The 21298-nt window shown below is 36.2% G+C and overlaps 1 protein-coding gene across 3 annotated transcripts in view; it reads right to left on the bottom strand.

Annotated features, from left to right (window-relative positions):
- NOL10 (nucleolar protein 10) overlaps nucleotides 1–21298 on the bottom strand; it is a gene marked incomplete at its 5' end in the record, with an annotated part of 52274 nt that overhangs the window by 22981 nt on the left and 7995 nt on the right. For 2 of the 3 annotated variants that reach the window (XM_081998029.1, XM_081998030.1), the window contains 8 exons: nucleotides 8533–8585; nucleotides 13943–14009; nucleotides 16324–16473; nucleotides 17642–17720; nucleotides 18081–18166; nucleotides 18679–18739; nucleotides 20173–20238; nucleotides 20982–21118. In XM_081998029.1, coding sequence (XP_081854155.1) covers nucleotides 8533–8585; nucleotides 13943–14009; nucleotides 16324–16473; nucleotides 17642–17720; nucleotides 18081–18166; nucleotides 18679–18739; nucleotides 20173–20238; nucleotides 20982–21118 — 699 coding nt within the window. The remainder of the gene's footprint in view (nucleotides 1–8532; nucleotides 8586–13942; nucleotides 14010–16323; nucleotides 16474–17641; nucleotides 17721–18080; nucleotides 18167–18678; nucleotides 18740–20172; nucleotides 20239–20981; nucleotides 21119–21298) is intronic. The other variant, XM_081998031.1, reaches the window with a different exon arrangement.

Below are 21298 nucleotides of genomic sequence, written 5' to 3'. Positions count from 1 at the left end.
AAGTCTGTTCTGATTATAATATAGCAGTTTCCATAGCATATCTGCTGTAATAATAGAGGCACTTAGGTAAGTTACTTAAATACTGTGCACTAAGTTCAGCTGAGACTCACTTCACAGTATTTATTTACTTGTGAACATCTGCTGATGGTCTTGTTTCTTTATCCATGGAAAAAAACAGTGCAGATCAGGTATGACCAGCTGATCTAATGCTTTGCTGACGATAAAAGGCAGCAACCACATTTTACTTTGGCCATCCAACACCTCCCATTCCCTACCACACCTGACTCTCTTACCAATTCCTTTGCGTAGGTTCTGGTATTCATTAGACCCTCCATGAAGCCAATTTACCATTCAGTGACTCAACATCACTGAACCAGCACAACTCCCTTCACAAACACACCACCTCCACATTTTATATGAAGTGTAACAAAAAAACCCCAAAACCACTCTATCACAAAGCTCCCTCCCTGTATTTACAATCATGACTGCAGGGAAGACAGACAAGGCAATGGTAAGTGGGAGACTTCATAACTGCTTTGGCCTTTTTCTTACACAAGGAGAGAACTTCTACACAGCTTCTACCTGTTCTAACATGGTCAGAAATCTGTTTCTCATAATAGTATTTCTTGCAATACACTAAGGGCATGGGCCATCAACGCACAAAATTGCTGCCACTAATAGAGATGAGAGTAACATGTGCATTGATTTTAGCAGGTACATAATAGCCTCTGACTGCAATCTAAATTAGTAAGTAAGAAGGACCAAGAATAAGCCAGAAATGCAAAATCCCAGCAAGCCCCCTTCTCCATTTCTCTGATGGGACAGGAAAATTCCCAACTATCACACTGTGCGGGGTCTTGCCTCTCATGCTTTTAAGTGGCCGGGAATAACAGGACTCTCGCAGTACAAGCCAGATGCCAAAAGAACATTACAGCATAAGTATCATTACAGTCATGAAAACAAAACTTAGCATACTGGAGTTCAGAGCATGACCTGCATTTTAGGGAAATTTGAGGGATTCTACAGATACAAAGGTAATGGCAAATCCAGCTGTATGTCTACCTTAGATAACTGACAAACTACTGGAAATCTAGGAACGTGTGAGCTTCTAATAACTCCCTACCATGGCAGCTTAATTGCTCTTCGCAAACCTGGAGGAAGACTGTTCTGTGAGTTTATAAAACTACTGCCAGACAACACAAAGGGAAGGAAAGGGAACTACCTGTGGGGAACGTGCAACTCCTCCAGACAGATAATGAAGATAATCTCAGCATAAATCAACCTACTCTTTACAGAGCATAATGCTAGAGAGAAGAAATTTTAAATAACTTAAGGAATAATATTGAGTAGGAAACACCTTTCAAATATATATTTGAAAGCTTTTACATATTTCATGGTTTTATTTATATTTGAGGTTTGCGTGACAGAAGTCCTAAATCCTCACAACTTTGTTACTACTTTTGTATAAAATATTCTTAACTCACAACACATTTGATTCGCTACTGAGTGCGGCAGAGAAGATGACAATACAGATAAGCCACAAGAGTTACTTGCCTCTGCTTTCAAATATAATGAAATACTTAGCTGAAATTATCACAGAGAAAATTCCCACATGCTTTGTCTTTTCTTATCCAAAACTAAAAGACATTAATTTTTATTACATGCTGATACACCATAGTATAGTACAAAACTTCCTTTCAGCATTTACATATTTTCATTATCTGTGACCACTTCTCTCTTCACTGACTGAAGCTGTACGACTGCATCTCTAAATCTTCAGAAACCAGGTGAAGAATAGATGGCCCAAAGGTAGGAATAAGTGCAACTTAAAAAAATAAAAATATCTTTCGGATACTCAGGGCTTAAATTTTTTACCAGTTAAAAAGGGGAGTACACTCCCCCCTCAAAACCTGTTTTTTTAAACTAGGAACTCAAGAACAGAGGGTCCCATACTACCAATAGCTTAAGAAACAGTCACAACACTAAAAAACATCAGAGTCTATCAACTAGCAAAGCAATCACTTGGTATAATTCAGTAAAACTTCTGCTTTTAAGAGTATTCTCCTTTGCTCTATGATGTAAGCTATAAAGAAGTATGCACTTAACAGCCAGCATGCTGCTATCTATTAAAGACAACAATGAAGTGCTGCCTGTCATACCATCATCCACAACAGCAGTAAGCAGGGATCATACACCTTCATAAACCATGCAAGGTGTTGAACTACTTACAGCATCAAAAAACATCTAAAACGAGTTTCACAGGAAGATCAGAAATTGTTTCCTGATTATTGCACGTTGGTGTTTTCCTTCTATGTATGTGTGATAAGTGGCTCAGTGCCTTCCAGCCAGTGCATGGGAAATGGAGGATATCCTTTGTTGGGAATAAGCCCAGCATGTTATTTTTCAGTTTGAAAGTGTTTAGGTTAAAAGTAGGAAGCTCACGTTTCTGTTTGTGGAGATAAACAACTTTTTTCCTATGCTTCCAAATACTGTGAGATAGGTAATGTATCATTCACCAGACATTCTTTTTATATTGTTTGCACAATTTTCTGCATAAAGGTTTAGACTGTTCTGGATGGAAAACAACAGTTCTAAAAGACTAAATACCAAAATTCAGAATTAGCTTAAAGGCCAAAGACGAACTCAAGTGCCTTTTTATTAATGGAAAGTTTTTTTCCTTTTAACACTTGGCAGCCCCCAAGCACAACTGCAATATACTACTTCGTAACAACCCTGCTTTCCAGTCACTTCACAGTTCTCAAAATGAGCAAACTAAGGTTAAGACCAACACTTCCCATTCTACATCATAACTACTGTATTTTTATTTTACAACATTATTTTTACAACGTATTTTACAACATCTCAGGGAACGAAACATTTTTCTAAACTATATATTGTTTCAGGATAGAAAAAAAAATCTCTTAGCACAGTTCAGTTTCATGCCTGCTTTCCACTTTATCTAAAACTTCTTAGGTAAGGGTTGTACTGAAGGACATGAACAACTGTCTTCTAAAAAGTTACAGCCTCATTATATGGTCTTCAAGAAGACCCTTGTGGCAGCATTAATCCAGAATGACCTAATACTCCCAATCAGAAGACATGAAAACACCCTAAAAGAAATCAAAATCTCACACTCTAGTTCTAATCTGTTCATTAGTGTCAAAATGCCAGTCACAAATACAAAAAGAATTGCATCATTTGCTTCATAGCTTTTACCATGCAGAAGCCAAAAATCAGCTCAGAAGATCTTGCCGTCACTCTTAACAGCACCCATAAACCATTTGAACAACAGCTGACTATATAGAACACCGGTCTTAAGGTGTGGGTAGGTGTTTTTCTCTAATTGTATGCCCACCATATAAAGAACCAAGAGAGAAAAAACAGCATGTGTGAAAGGAAAGAAGTACCAGCAATGGCTGGTTTAGTTGAAAAGCCACCAATTTTAAGAGGACAAAATTCATAAATATTTCTAGCAATAAAGAGATCCACATATCCAAAGCGGGTACTGTATTAGAAACCAGACCCATTATAAAGATATTCTTGGAGAAACTGAATCATTGAGTAGGCAAGAAATACTTGCCCTTGAAACATTTCCAGTTTATAACTCCAACAGCTCTGAACTAGGAGAGTGCTAGGATATCAAATGATTTTCCAAAACCACCTGAAATGAAGCCAGAGACGCTCCAGGATTTATTTTTTCTTTAAGAGCTTAATATCTTCTCTACACCAAAAGTACATTGCTTCCAGCCTCAACAGGGCGTTTTCTGCCAAGACTGCAAGAAAGTAAAAAAAATCCAGAACACAGAATATTACACTCAATTAATTACACGCTTAATTGCTCTCTTCTTTTAACAGCCTAATGAATAGAGCAAGTTTCAGTTTCAGTATATATATGTAGCCCAAAGTTTAAAGACCACTAAAGGATACAGGACTGATTCGAAATGTCTGTGCTAAGATCAGGCATATTCACATAAACAATAGCAAACACTCAGAGTAAATAACACTCATGCCCCTTGATTTCCACCAGAGCATCCAGGAGCTAACATGTGGGGAGCTTTCCTGTACAACCTGAAAAGAGAACATTGTATGTCATGGAAGCCGACAGCCTCAAGTAAACTTAAGAGAATCTGGCTCATCTTAGATCCTAGGCCAGTGGACCACCATGTGTCAGTAGAGCTTCTTCCTCTCTTCACTTCTTTGGCCATGACCTGGTTGCACTATTGACTCAACTTACGTTTCTGAGTCAGTAGTCTGAAAAGTGTCCCAAGGCACACACAACTTTCATTTCAACCTTCCCAAGGCACACATCAAAGTGATATACCAGGAAGCCAGCTGGCAAGATGTATGTTCCAAATGTTTGCATAAACTGCAAGTTAACTATTAAACTACTGGCAAACAGCCCAATTCCAGTCAGAGGCACTTGCCCTCATTAAAGCCCAACAAAATAAAACAAAAACAAAGTCTCTAAGCTAAGCCACTCAAGATGTTACCTATGTAAAACAAACATTTCATTTTAACGATCAGATTCAATTTGGCTTTTACTCACTCCCTGCACTGTGGAGTATGCATAAGGCATCATCTTGCCATTTAAAACCAAACCTGCCTGTCCTTTCTAGTAAACCAAAAATCGTTCTTTTCCCTTTACTAACAGCTTTGCACACAAAAGAAACAGCTGCAGTGATTTTGGGTTTTGTTGGGGGTTTTTTTTGCTTCTTTTTTAAGAAAAGCATAGTTCTCTTAGACATTCCTAGTCTCAAATGTCATACCTATCTTGTTGAAAATTCTGCAGGAAAAGCTGAAGCATGCCATTTCATTTACAGACAATATTATGATACCCGTTGTCAACTCTTTTATAATCCTGAAGTTCAAGAGACAGTCATTTTTTGGTTTTGCAATGGAAATTTAACTTTGGCATTAACAATGGAGAGAATGGGCACATGTACACAGATAATTCAGTCAGACATGAGCTCAGTCAGACCATACTCCAAGCTGGCCGGACACGAGCCAGCTCTCATTCACAAGTCATGTAGCTGTGTTAGCACAGCACTGTGCCCACACTAATAAAACCTGCTGAGAGGCAGGGTGTATTAGGCTGGGCACAGGCCTATACTGTCTGGCCAACTTCAATCAAGGACAGAGGATGCTGGGTCTGTCTGCACCCATCTGCATACATACACACTCCAGCTCTGTAAGACTGACTTCTGTGCAGCTCTTCTGAAGATTTTTTTGTTGTTGTTATTTTGTAACCTAGAAGGGCTAGAGCACAGCACCATACATTTGAGATTTTAACTATTCCCCTTGACCATAACCATGGTAATTCCTTGTAGCTGTTCTGATGCAGACTTGAAAAAAAAGGAGAATAATTACTAGCACTACAGGGCAATGAGGGTCTAGGGCAATCGAATGGATTCTATTTACACAAAAGTACTTCCAAGAGCTCTGAAACACAACTGTCCTTTATAGTAGTAGCATTTCCCCCAGGCATTTATTCTGTTGTGGAATTCAAGAATTATAACTCAGTTCTTGTCAACATCTCAAAAACAGAGGACACATTTTAAGTAGTATTCATGTTTATCTCAAAGAAAACAAACAAATAGAAAATTAAGCTATTCACTGGAAAAAACAGTGAATCCTAGTTCTTAGAAAAAGCAAGAAAACTAGACTGTGAAAAGAGATCAGATAATACAGCAGATCACTTGTTCTTTAAAGTTTTGCTCCAAAGACACACGCAGCTAAACTCATCTTTGCCAGTGCAAGGAAATTACTCAGTGTTCCAAGGATGGAAAAAAAACATGTCTTAATAATCTACTGACATAGAAACCAAAGGACAGGTGTGCATCTCTGAGTTCAAATAACTAAACCAAAAGATCAAGGAATAAAACTGTAACATGAAGATGTTAATAACATTGAGTTTTCCTTAATAACAAATGCCCTGGAGCAGCCTAAGGCTGACACGACTTCTCCATGTTGTATTTTCTTCATTTAAAAAGGAGATTAAAAAAAAACAAAACAGCCAACCAAAACAGATTTAGTGAGCTACATACTCATTTTTTAGGAAATGCAGTAAAAACCCCTTCCATTACACAATACCATCTGTGCCAGCGCTTTCAGTCTTGCCCGTGAAAAGGCAGAGAGGGTAAAAAAGGTAGTTACTACAGCGTGAGACTTCTGTCTCTATTTCAAAGTAACTTCTTCTCACTATCTTTAATTTTTCCATTGTCTAAAATAAGCATTCCATGTTTCAAAGTGAGCTACAGATTGTTGACTAAAAAAAAAAAAAAATCATGCCAGTATTTAAGAAATCTTCATCAGCCTTCAAACTCAAAGCCATTGATGCGAACTGGAGAAGTTTAGCTTATTCAAAAAGCATATTTAAGGCTGGGCAGTAGCCTTTGAATCAAATTTAAATGTTTTTGTACACAACAGTATTTCAAAAATAGAACTCGTATTTGGATTTTGCTTTTAACATTCAGCATTTGGGTCCATTTGTATACTCATGTGTCACTGTGAATGTAAAACCCATAAAAAGGTATGATCCAAACAAGTTCCAGCAGACTCAGGTACCCATAATCAGAGAACAGTGACAAGCTAATATGGTTTAAGGACAGATTTGTATTAGTTTTCATCAGAATAGTCTAGCTGCTGCAAAAATACTACATAGTATTAGGCAATATTTAGGTTTGCAATTAATATCTGTTAATTATGATGTGAGATCTAATATAAAGTGCTTATATTTCTTAACTAAAAATTACTTCTCTGACTTTAGAAACGTGAATTCAGTATTCACAGAGGATTCTACAAGGATGAGATTTTTAAGTAAAAAATAAGTATCTTTCATTTTGATTTATAGTATGTGCAACAATATTCAAAATAATACTGGCTAGAACAAGTTCTAACATTAATTGCTGGTGACAATCAAGACAATTTTTTGGCTAAGTGGCAATGTTGGATATGCACCTCTAATGTACTATAGCTGTAAAGTTCATCTATCATGCACACCTGCATTAAAAAAAACTCAGCACACAATTTTCAGAGAGAAGCTGAACCTTACCCTTAGTGACAAAGTAATGCTTTTTCCATCTGAATTACTTAACTTGATTAACTAGTCCATTCAAGTTTTAAAAACCCATCATACTTTGAAAATATGGGAGTTTGTCTTCTCCAATCCATTAATTAAAAAGATCATTGATTAAAAAAATGCTTGGACAGCTACTCTCTAAACCTTAGAAGGACAACGAAAATAGAAACAAAGTGTTCAGCTTTAACTAGAGCTAATACTTTTGTCTTAAATACAATAATATTTGTTGTCCCCCCACTCTTCGTTATCCAAAGCATGGAACAACTCCAGTTAACAAAATACAGGTTGGTTAGAACTGAATTAGAGAAATAGATAATTTACATCCAAAGAACAATCTGACATAAATGACACACAAAGAACTCATGTATAAAATTTTACCTTTAAATGCAAAAATCTAATAATACAAGTAAATATAACCAGACTATAGAATTGTTTAGAGTGTTATACTGTTGTGTTTAGACATGTACATGCAACAGGTATATAAAAGTCTATTCCACAAAGAAAAATGTAAACTGATGAATCTCTGTTTTAAATGTAATCCAGATCATATGGGGGCAGGAACACAGAAATAAAGAAAATTAATTTAAAATTTATTATCTGAATGAAGACTTCTTGGCTAATTTTAAAAAGATAAAAATATATTTAAAAATTAACAAATTTTATAGTTTGTCCAGAATGTGAATAAAATTACTTAAGAAGTGTATGTGTTTCTAGAGTCTGGTCAGCTATTCTGCAGGTAACTTTCGCATATATATCCCACTATTTATCTCCTACCAAGCCAAAAAAACCCTAGTGAATGCACTATAGAATCAAAACCAGAGTGCAACGCAAGTGGAATTTTCTGTACCATTCGCTAACACCAGAAGGCTTGCTGTTAAGTGTCCCTAAAACCAACTTGCAGAGATATAACATACAATTAACCTACAGTTAAGCCTTTCAAGTGAAGAGCTTCTCAAGAGAAAAGCTGCAATTCAAGTAGGGCACTGAGCAGAAGATACTGCCAAGAGCTCTACTTGAAGCCACAAAATAACATTTCTTTGTCAGAAGAGAGTATTTACTGCCATGACTATGTCACTATATATCACATATTAAAGACAGTAATGAAATATTTTACAACAAAGCAAAATTATTATCTTGAAAGTAAGCTATATAGTCCCTATTTGGGAATTCTTTTCTGGTCAGCTGTCAAAAACTACTTTTCCCAGAAAAGCTCCACTTGAATTTCCTACTGTCACTATCCAGTTTTGGAACTGGTAGCAGAAGGCAAATTACAGGCTGTTTCTTTAGTAATGTGTTACATTAATAAATTATGTTTAGCTTAAGTTTACTTTATCATGAAAAGTCAGAGAATGTAGATGTGAATTTGTGAAGTAATTTTCCAACAGGCATACCTGAATGGCACCAAACAACTGAGTTTTAAAACAGCAATATCAGCAACGATTTGTATTACTTACTGGTATATAATAGATATTCATTTTAGGGGCTTCATTGGCAGTCATTAGCATTCCTAAAAAGAGATTTTTACATTTAAAAATATTGATCATAAGAGGATAAAGCTATTTAAAAAAAAAATATATATATACACTTGAGGTATTTTATTCACATGAGGTAGATTTGTACACAGGACTTAAAACATCTTTCCAGGAAAAGAAATGGAAAAAATGGAAAATTTGCTGGCACAAAAAAAAATTAAAAAAAATTAGAACAGCAACATGAGTATTTGTAGGGAAAGAACCCTTCATGGGTTAGGGGAGGAGGAGTGAAAGCACATTACGTGTAGCTCATACAGTACGTATTCTTGGCCTGCCATGGAACAGTTAATTGGGACCCATAATAAATTGGTGCGTCAAATGCTAACAAAAGAAAGGTCTGATAGCAGCTCAATTAACGAAGCTTCATCTCCTACATGTTCACCCCCTTTTGTCCTCTATCTTAACAACTGTTCAGCAAGCACTTCAAACAACACTAAGTCCTGACAACTGCAGGCCGCCAATTTTCTTAACAAATTGAAATAGTTCATCCCATAATAGTGTTTAGAACAAATCCAGTTAGTATTGCACTTAAAACCTAAATTGGGAATAAACTTGTATTATTAATATAAGGGGAGTTTGTGTTTTTGGTTTGTTTTGTGTTTAAACACACACTGATAGTCTAAATAAAGTCAGAAATCGTAACACAGTTTACACCTTTATTTGTATTTCATCTTGGGAAATCAGCACAACAGTAACTTGTCAACACAAAATGAAAGACAAGATATTGTGGCTTCAAATGCAGTAATATTAGTGATATTAGCCAATCAGGGTAAATGTAAAATTTGGAGTATCTATGAATATACCTAAGAAACACCTGAATATGGGTTGCAGATACTCTGAATATAAAGAACTACTGTAGAAATCTTAAAATCCATGGAAAAATCTCCAACTGCCACAAGACTTCATTTACGTTCAAAATAAGAAATACTCACAATTTCCTTCTACCTAAGAGACTAATAAGGACATTTGGCATATACTTTTACATTTATCTCAATTTTGTCTTTCCAACATAGCTGACCACCAGGTAATACACGAGATGGAATATGAAGAAGAAAAGAGCAATCAAGTTATATAATATTCTGATCTGAAGTACTCTAACATACGCCACTGAGACGATGAATAATTGGGTCAATTACTACACACCCAGAGGGCAGAAATATAATTTACACCCAACTAGAGGAACACAATTAACATGGGTGGAGTAATCCTTCCTATTTAATCCCTTCATTAAAAATACACAATGCAGCTGGACTTATAATGTCAGAAAAAAAGGGGCTTGCTTTACTGGCAAAGCAAGGAATTCGTGAAAGCTTAATCAGCAAACTGAGGCTAAAAACCATACCTGGAAAGGTTGGCAAGCAATTTAAGGAAAAAGCAAGAATTGATAGTATATACACATAGATATACACATGCACACACGTGCACACACACAATGTACTGTATGTATATACTATTGTATATAGATTACACGGTCCCTCAATATATCAGCACACTTGCTACTATTTCAGGAGACAAAGTATTTCTCCATTGACTGAATATGAATCACTAGAGATAAAAGGATAGAAATTAATTCTGCAGGTGCTTCAAAGATGACAGTAAAGCAAAAACCTCCTCTTTGACAGTCTTCCACCAATAATCAAAGGAGGAAAAAAACAGACTTCAGAGCAGTACATGGGTGTGTACTACAGGGGAAATAAAAGAATAAAAAAAAGGAACAACTCTGTGAAAGGAGAAGTCTACTCCACGCATTTTCATTGTTTCAGCTTGTTAGTTTTAACCAATTTTTACGGGAAGAGAGACCACACCCTAACAAACTACACAGCAAACCAGTCTGATCACTTTAAAAGGGAAATAAATGCAGACTCTTTTTTCAGAGAAAATGTTTTAATAAGACCATCTTTGGAAAGTGGTCTACAATACAGTATCATCAATTTAAAGGAATAAACACACGAGTATGAAGCAGTAGCAAATAGGAGAAGCAGCTTTAGAAAGAGGAAATTTTTTCCTTTAAAAAAATATTTTACAATAATTGAAATAAATGAGGCACAAATTTCTACACACTGAAGATACTGTTAAGATTCATTTATATCGTACAACTTAACTGAAGCTGAGTCAGGGCTACTCAGTAAATGGTAACCCTTTTTTCCCCTACCCCCATTCTGTGCACATGTAATCAGAGAAAAGAGATTCATAACTAGTTTAAGAGATCCACTAAAGTTTGTCATCATATAGTTTGGTCAAAGGTACACAATGGTTTGCTTTGCATGAAAGGTAGTAGTACTGAAGCTGGTTGGTAAAATGATTTAATTAAAAAAAACAAACTACTACAACATATCTCCCACAAAACTACTGAAAAAAAAGAGTAATTCAAATTATACCGATCCACGGTTTACCATAAATATTTCAGAATTGTTTACATTACAATGTAGTTCAAGTTTTCCAAGTCTTTTTTTTTACTTTTTATAATTGTGACAATGCAGCATTAAAATTATTTCACTACTGCACATGCAGCAGACATTTTGATGTAAAACAGGGCTGCAACTAATACAAATATCAACTACCTTCTGTGGTTTTAAAACAAAACTTATTACAACTATTGTAATAAAATTATAAAGATAAAATGTAAAAATGAAATGTCTAGACATACTAGACAACAATTTTCCTCAAACAAAAGCATTCTAAATGTAGATAAACTCAATGACTTCTGGTTCATGACATTTCTGAAATTATGCTCTTCAATTTGAAACAAAACATGGTATGAAACAAATGCTGAATTTTGACCCATACCAGTGAAATACAATTTTCTTCCATGCAATGATGAACTGCAAAGCTGTTTTAAGAGAATATAAAGCCATAAGGGTGAGATTAGGATATGGGCTTTCTGAGCAGCAGCATCACATGAACTGCTACAGCACAAGCTAGGCAAATATCCCTTGGGCTTTCTGTGCCATGCTGGTTTCGTGAACATGCAGGGGCGCTCTGAGAATGCTGGGGCACCAGTGACAACACTGATACTTAAATTATATGGCATTTCCAGCTCTCCACAACTACAAGTTCCTATCACTGAAAGCATTTCCTTATTTTCAGATGTTCAAACACAATTATTCTTCAAATTTTGAATGAGGATGAGGTGGTGCTAGGCATCTTAAAATTCTGCAGCAACAGTATTTATGACAAACGTGCAATGCACCACCTCTTAGCTTAAGTCTCTTAGTTTTCACTGCAGCTTGTTCTAGTTTTTCCCGCTCTGTCTTCCATATAATTATAAATACAACCTAGTTTTCATCCCACAACAGTTATTACCAAAAGACATCAACCTGCTCCCCTAATAGACACGGTTGAAAAAAGAACAGTAAGAAAAGCAGCATTGACTTAAGGAGGAGATGTGGGACACAGGACTGGAGTGCACAATCTACATCACAAACACATGAAAACGTAAGGTCCAATAAGCAACATTAGGGACATATGTGCATTCAATTCTTTGTGCTACAAAATTCTTCCTGCAGAATCTTACGAAAATAATTTCTGCAAAAGTATTTGAGGCTTGTCTACACACCACAGAAGCTATAGAGCGTCCCTAGTTGAGTAAAGTCCTTGTAGATATTCAAACTTGACTGGTTTTGACCTGAGCAACCTGATCAGACTTTGAAGTTGGATCTAACTTCAAGTTTGGCACTGCTTTGAGCAGGAAATATATGACCCCCAGAGGTTCCTTCCAACCTAAATTGCGCTAGGATTCTCCATTGTCAAATAACTTACTTCTATTACACTCCCTGTCACGAGCCCTTTATTATCAATGCTGCACAGATGTTAATTCACTCCTGGGTTCTCTTTGGGATAAAATCAGAAAGCTCAAAGGTGAAACCTGGATGAAATGCTAAAGATAATTCTCTCCAACATCCCTCTGTAGCCATCATGGATGAGAGAAGACCAGGTTTGTCTACTTCCATGTTGCATAGTCCACACCTTTACCCCCCAGTTATTCTCAAATATCCCAAAAGGAACTCATACATACAACCAGGGCACAGGTGGTATACCCCCAGCACCACGCCATAAAGTTGCTTTGCCAGGCTTCAATTCTTCGCTTACATTATATCTGGCACTTTAATCTGGGACAAACAAATATAAGGAACACAAATGAAAATGGTATTGATGCCTTTTTGAGAGCTCAGAAAAAACTAGCCCAATTCCTAAGTAGTGAAACACCAGCCTGTTTCAGAGGGGCCTAAACCTGTGCACCATGGAAGCAAGTTAGTATTTTCATCAACAAGATCCATTACAGACCATTACAGTTTTGCTGCTGCATAAGGTCAAAAATGCTCACCATCTCAGCAGGGATCAGTATTTAAATGCTCATCTTACAACAACAAGAAAAAAGGACACATTCTTAACTGAAGCTGGCAGAAAAGACAAGATACGTTTTAACTCGTTAGAGATCTCAAACTCACTTATCTATAATCTTGAATTTGGGCTGCTAAGTATAAATCAAAGTCCAAGTCGCTCCGTCTGCGCTGCTACCTCTCTCTAAAATTAAGATAATAGCAGGGTTTAAAACATCTGCATTCTGTGGATCAAGAATTCTGTCCTGTGCCATCCTAGTGGACCTAATTTTTATGTCATCTTTTTCAGTACTGCTTTCTAAAAAGGAAGGCGATGTCACTTATTAGTTAAGAACTAAGCAATCAGATCAAGCAGGGAAAATGAAGTCCAGCTGCAATCTGAGGTACAACCAAAACACATGTACACATACAACCACCATTTGGTAAAATATTTTTACTCCTAAGGTAGGATCTGGAAACTTTTGTTAAAAGCAACCCTCAGTTTTGATCTCTAAACATAACGTTACAAGACACAGCAAATATGTGCACTTAGGAATCTACACTTAAAACCAAAGTATGCAATCTCAGGGCACAGTAAGTGCTATATATCTAAAACAAGGAAAGATCAAATAGTTGTAAACACTTGTAAAAATCTGTAAAGTTCCTGTGAAGAGCTTTTTCTTAGCTCAAACTCATCTGGGACTTAGCAGAGACAAAAGGCCAAAACTCCTGTTCTTATGAAACAAAACACTTCAGATATTTGAAAGAGCAAAAGAGGTCAATCACTCAATAGACAGCACAGCAACTCCTAGCTGCAAAGAGGCTCCGATTTAATACAGATGCAGAGGAAACAATGACACTAACTGACGAGTAACCATTTTTTCCTAGCTCTGTCATAAGGAGGAAAGTAGACCTAATTCATATCTCCTAAACAGAAAAAAAAAAGACCACAGCTTGGGTTAAGACAAGCTTTCCCTTTTGAACTCACTGAGACATTAATATATCCAACATACCTGAATTTGGATACAGGCAGACATCATTGATCTCATATTCTGGCTCCATTGAAGTAAATATCTTCCCCTGAAATTGTAGGAAGAAAATATATTATAAAGAACTCAAAACAATATAATTAAAGTCAGTAAATGTAAACACTAAGACTAGCCATTACAGAAGCTAAGAAATTTGATGGAATAAAGACAGAACAGATTTTGCAGAAGAGTAAAAAGTCATTAAAGTATCTGAACGTAACACCAGGAATCCAATATTGTATTTTGTCTCTGATCCGATCTCTTATAAGGAAGTGTAGCCTACTGGCTATTGAAGACACAGCAATGTACAGTGGTACTTCTAATTTCTCAGCTCACACTTCTGTGTTGAAAATATGTGTGTCAGATCTCCTTTATTTTATTTTATGCAAAAGCTGGGGGGAGGCCTGTAAGTTCCTGGCACATTGCCGCTGTAACCCTCCTTTTGTTCAAGTTTGAATGTGGTAGTTTTAAATAATTTTATTTTGGTAAGTATCATTAGCTGAAATGATGGATTGGGAGTGGAATTTTATTCTGGAGCTTGGTTCATCCACCCTGCTCATGTCTACATAAGATGAAATATAGCTCAGCACTTTATCTGTATTTTATAAACTCAGTATTAAAGAGGTCTAAACATAAAAAAAAGTAGTAAAAGCATCCAGTGGTATGTAGCTTAGATCAGAACTGAAGTTATCAAGATTATTGAAGAAAAAGGTAAAAGCAGGAAACAACATTCTCAAAAAAAAAAAAGAATTGGAAGAGAGTCTGAAAAACCCAGACAAAATACAGGTGCTCTCATAAGCCAACACACAAGACAGCCAGTAAAGGAAGAGTCTCTAAGAACTGGGCCACAGGATCTGAAGCATGAGAGTACATGCCTACATGGTTCTAAATGAGGGACAGGAACAGAACAAATTTTCATCCTATTCCTCTTTTTTCTTTCCCTGCAGCAATCCCACCTACCTTTCTGGGCCCTTCCTTTCCCTCCCAGTTACATGCTGTTACCCCACCCACCTCTGGTCTCTCCCCGATGATTAATAAGAGTACTCCCCCACCCCGGTCTTAGCAGACAAAAGCCTCATGCTCCCCACCCCAAGGCACGTCTCAGCATGGGGCTATTCTGGTATCAAAGCCATATGCTCTCCACCCCGCAGTCTGCCTCTGCAGTTGGTTCCCAGCCATAGATAGTCAGGAACCAACATCTGGGAGAGGTGGAGCCAGCTGGAACATACTCTAGGAAAGAGTCCAAAGCTATCTTTGCCTTCCAGCAGTAAGAAACCCTCCCTTTTCCCGCTGCAGAGGCCACCTGACAAACCTTGCAGTGTTTCATTCTCAGTGAGAAAAATACATATACCTAGGAAGAAGGGAGAGGCGCCACTGCAGATGTTTTAAATAATAACCAATAATGTATTTGCTCTTTTAAACAAAAAAAAGTAACTGCAGAGGAACTTACAAAAAACTGCTTGTAATCACAGAAAAAATAAAGGGAGGCTGTTGAAAGTTCATGAAGAAGCACAATAATAGAGAAATGACTGCCTGAAATAGTCAGAAAAAAGTACCTCTAAACTTTTATAACTGCTCTGTTTCATTACAAAGGTAGAAAAGCATAGATGAAGCATGTTTTTTAGAAAGAATACAATGAATAAAGGTAGCCTCTCAAACCAAACCAAGTTAGAGTACTACTACTTTGAATCTATGGGGTAACATATTTTGTGCAAGCTGCATTGACAGAAAGATGAGAACAGCATAACATAATGAAAGAAAGTCTTACGAAACTTAAGAGACTTCAACTTCACTTAGAGGTGCAAAAGACAGGGATAGAGATGCTGCCTATTGCAATATAATCCATTATTACAGCACAGTACATATTGTTATTTGGATCTAGGCATAGTATCTGCTTTAATATCCGAACCGGTTTCTGTGAAAATAAACAGTACCTGATTTTAATAGGTCATAAACTAACTTATCTGCCTTTGAAGTTAGCCCTTCTTTGAGCAGGGAAATGGAATGACAATGTTTTTTCTGATGAAAAATCATAACTGGATGGATCCAAGCATAATGTGAGAAATATGCAAACCATGGCAATGGGTAAAATACTACTTTTTATGTTTAAATCCTTCTACTGAAAGAAGCATCTTAGGCAGACATGTACAAACGGCTAAAAAAATACTTAAGACTCTATCTTTATACCTGACAGGCTGCTGAATACCTTCCCAGATGTTGTTTATTTAGCCAGACAGGACAAAATGCTATGTAAATTAAGACACATTAAAAACCCAACTTCCTACACTGAATTTCAGCTTTATTATTCAAGTTGCATGAAAAAAAAAATTTAAAAATCTGAATGCAACAACATAAAAAACACTTACCGTATCTTTGTTCCACATTTTTATGATTCTAGAATCTGCAGAGATAATTAAATCCAACTGACGCTGAAACTGAATTGACTTAATAGGCAGGCCATAGTGGTGATCTTTGACTATTAATGGATTACTAGACCGGAGATCATATAATAAAACCTTGAAGAATAAGAGACAGTTTAAACTTAGAATATTGAAAGATCAAGAGAAAGCAACGCACACCAGGTCTTCACTAAAGATTTAACTAAACTTGAGATCTTTTACTTAAAAACATGGACAGGATTTACATAAAAGAAATCATTTTCAATTCTGAAAACAGCTTATTAAGTGAGCCCAGTTTATTCTGACAATATATTTTAACTTCAGAATGCTTCAGTCTAGAAACATTATGATCAAATTTAAGAGCTCACCATCTTTCTAAAGTCTTTTTAGTTTCTATTGAAAAAATGAACCATTTTCAAGGCTCTTAGTATTTCTTAATTACTAATACTTCACTTCCAGATTCTTGTGCTGTTCTTACAAGACTTAAATTTTCAGACTCCCTTCCCCACTCAGTGAGTATCACTTTCACTCAGTGAAACACCACAGAAAGTAATTTTTTATTTTAAGGGAAGTAGAACTTGAGAAAGGCCTTATATCTCTCACATGTAAAGCGTGAATACTAATAATTTTGAGGAAAAAATATTACCAGTTTGTTTAATAAAAATGTGATCGCCAATAAAAGTTGCCTGACATGTATACTAACATTATCAAAAATACAACTTTTACATATGTATCTGCTCTTGAACAAGCTACAGTTTTCTAAACCCACCAAAATGCTGATGAAGGTAGAAAAAAATCCCCATACTCCACTTTACAAATATGATGGTAACAATGAATAAATTAGTCTAAATGAGCCTTTATAGAAATATAAGACAGTAAAAACAATAGTTGAAAGACTATCACTTCTGCTTCATTAGCCACCATCAAGATAAGGGACAGCATATATGTTGCATGGAGACAGTACTGACAGTCTCAAAAAGCAGCAACTTCCCCACACACTTGACTCTTAAGTCTTAAGAAAACTGCAGAATTTGAAGTTACATAGTGTGTAGGTTGTGGTGATTTTAAGTGATCCCTACAGTATTTTGAAGAGCAAGACCATCTGACAAAATTAATTTGCAGTTTAAGAAAGACTATTACTATTCTACACATTTATGCTATTATTATGCACTTTTATTAATATATATTCACATTATAACAAGTGCACTCAATGTATGATAGACCTGGACTGGCAATTGCAAGAACAGTATCTCCTAAGAACTGTTGTAGATGAAGTTAATTCTACCTGTCCAGTAGATGTTCCAACAGCCATATTCAAAGCTCCATCAAATTTCAGTGCTGAAATGGATGGTAAACCATCTATCCTGCAAAGCACAATGCTTATAGTTAGACATTCTTTCAATAAAGGCTGCAAATTATTTTTTCAATGTTAAAAATAGCTATATCTTAGCTAATGTAAATTAATTTACAGATTTCACTCAAATACTACTTCAAAAAGCTGTATTGTTCATATTCACAACTTGTGGTTGTATAGAAAATTAGCCACTATACACAGATCAATAACTAAGAGACTCCTCTATGACTAAGAAAACCCTTTATTCACATTAGCAATGAGAAGAGAAGACCATGGGCAGGACATTTTAATGTGAAATGGGATTTGTTTCTAAAAGCAAAACTTCTGAAAAAACAGAAGAACACACTTCGAAAAGGTAGCCTTTACTCACTCTGTGTCTACTGTCACACTGCTTAAAGCACAGTCCAACAGCCCAACTCGATTTCTCGTTCTAGGATCCCAGCATTCCACTTTACCCTAAACAGTTTAGAAAATACATTTCAAGTTTATGCAATAGACATCTGGTATTCTGAAAACGTCTAAATAAAATTGTTAATTATTTCATCTGTGAATAATTAAATTTCCAAGGTTGACATGAGTTGTTCTAATAAAGCCATACAGGCTCCACATATTTAATTTATATTTTTTATAAATGTGATCTGAATGTAAATCATTAGCACTAATTTCCAAAGATTAATAGGGTACGCATGCTAGCTAATTCCTGCAGATGGCTATACTATAAAGCAAGATAACATTAATTTCTCTCCCATCTGCATAATCTCAAGCATCTCAGCAACCCAAGTAGCTCAGAAATTATATTTGCACTATGCTCTAAAAGGTTATCTTAACAGTTCTATACTTGACATAGCAAATAAGATAAAATTAATTAATTAGGTTCATGTCGAGATTTCTTCTATCCTCATGCAAACTAATATAAAAAAAGAAACAAACACTATTGCCCTTTTTATAAAAGGAATGCAAACATTTACCTCAGCTGTCCCCATAGCAAACAAGAAGTGTACAGGATTTAGGTCACAGACATTACTCTCTCTAAAAACAGAGAAAGGAGCAAGTTTAATGACCCCAGAGTAATTTAACACATGAACAACCAAAAATATTTCTGTAATCATGTACACTATTGCTCAGCCTGGAAGAGCAAAAGCTGGAGGGAGATACAGATGGCCACCTACCAGCAGGTTCCCATACCAAGATTTGGAGCCAGAGACAGTGCTGATTACTTGAAACAGGTAAGGTTCCAACTGGATGCAAGGATAATATTTTTATGTCATGCACATAATTAAGCACCGGAATGGGATGCCCACAGAGGCTGTGGAATTTCCAATGCTGGAGTTTTCAAGACCCCCTGGGCAAATCCATCTGAATTCAGTGTGACCATGCCTTGAGTGGGAGGCTGGGCTCTGAGGTTCTTTACAGCCTGAACAATTCTGTGTTTCTCTGCCCATACCCACCACCTAACACGAGGCCTTTCCTTATCGCTCTGCTCCACTATATTCTTAAACTCAATTATGTCAAAACGTGTTCCTGATTACTTATGTTCTGAAGCTTATATCTCCAACATATTCTGACGAACGATCCTGTCTTCCTTCCCTCCTGCAAGTATCATGTTTCTCAACAGGGCCCCCAAGAGCACTGTATTTCTCCAGCAATTCTTCCAAAGTACACATACTTCTCTTTACACTACTCATCCCGGTGCCTTCCAGCTTCTTCCATTCAAAGCCCTCTACCTCTAATGCTATAATTCATCCAATTCCCCTACCCTCACAACTTCAAGTCTCATCTCCCTAATTCAGATTTTACATAAGACCCTTTAGCTTTCCAGCTCCCGGATTTTCCCATGGTTTTTTTTGCTACTGCTCAGTTTCTGTAATTATACCTGCCCAAACATTCCTTCGTCCATTAAATTATCCTACCCACTGAGCACCAGCTGTTGCCCACCAACTAGCCACTTTATCTAGTCAAGTCTGTTGTTATCATCTGCCTCTCCCCACATAAAAGCAGCCCAGCTCCTGCTCTGGTTGGGTTTTCAAGAGAAGCAGACGCATGCTAGATATAGAAAAAAAAAATCTCTTTGGTATACTCCAAGAACAGAAGGACAAAGACATGCCTGGGAAAGTACATACCCTGTGGGTAGATCTCTATATGATGGCTAAATTGAGCAATAACGGCAAAGTTCTAATGAAATGGTCTTAAGATCAAGTTATATAATACCTACTACAAGCCTGTATTAAGCAATTTAAAAATATCTGCGAAAGAAAACTCAATTAAAACATTAAAGACTAGAACAAAGAATTACAGAACATAAAATAAAATGAGGCTCAGACTCGACATATGTTCCTTTTCAACTCTAAAATGCATTTGGGCAATATTCAGATAGAGTACTGATCGCGAGCATGCTTGTAGTTTGCTTCCACCTGGTGGAAAGATGACAGATAGACGTCATGCATTCATTACAGATAACTTACGAAGCGTCAGTTTGCAGGGAGTTGAGAAACCTTCCTTGTTCCAGATTTAGCCTGTATACTTCAGAACTACAAAGGAAAAATCCAAAATTACTCCTTTCTTACAAATACTGAAAAATACCTTTATAAGTTAGGAGGAGTTATAAAGATTCTTGCCGACAGCCTAATTTTACCAAATAGACAATTTTCAGACTTCACATTCTAAAACGTAAGACATATCTATTCTTCAGTGTTAAAAATACAGAGAAAAATACTCACCAAAGATATTTATTACACTGCAATATCCTACCAATTACTCTTTTTCCAGGGAATACATGCATTAATTGCTTTCTTAGGATCTTTCAATTTCATATGATTTATGTTACATCTTGAATTGCTACTTATTTTTTTTTGAAACCCTGAAGACCTTGTTTTACTATGTCTTCTCACAAAGTCAATTAATCATTTTATGCAATGTGACTCACACTTTAACAGCAACAAAACACCAACCAGGACAGAAAAAGTTACTTGATTTTCCTTACTTAGATGCTAATTTTTAAAGCAGTACACTGAATTGCAATTTTTATAACAAATTTGCAAATACATGATGTACCTGGTTTAAGAATCAAAGAAAAAACGTCTTGAAAAGTACAGGAAAATGAATTATCTTAGTCTTCCCACATTTTCAACTCTTCACAAACTGTCTCTATTATGAATTTAGAAGGAATTGCTGCTGTTTCTAATTTTTAACTTTTCTGGTATTTTAGTATTAATTTTATTCTTGGAAAACGTTGCTAACAAAAGTGAAACAAAATAATCCACTCATTCAATACCTTGCTCCTACAAAATACAGGTCACACGATGGATAATGATAAGAGAAATCTCTACCAAATTTTGGTATTCTTGTCCTGTAGTAATGGCCGTGTTGTGAATGAAACTCCACAAATCTGTCACACTGCAAGAACACAATCTGAAAATAAAGTAGAAAGAACTGAAAGGTACAGAAGCAGACAACAATCATAATTATAGAATCTCCTTACCTTGTCTTACAGCACAAACTCCAGTGATATTTTTCAAGCTCACACAGGTTTATCACAAACCATTTAAACCATTTCTACTAAAATGATGGAGTCAACTAGCACTTCATCAC

This window comes from Phaethon aethereus (assembly GCF_964289735.1).
Source record: "Phaethon aethereus genome assembly, chromosome: 3".
NCBI classification, from domain to species: domain Eukaryota; kingdom Metazoa; phylum Chordata; class Aves; order Phaethontiformes; family Phaethontidae; genus Phaethon; species Phaethon aethereus.
Note: the sequence above shows the minus strand (reverse complement) of the source record. Positions and strands in the feature narration are given on the sequence as shown.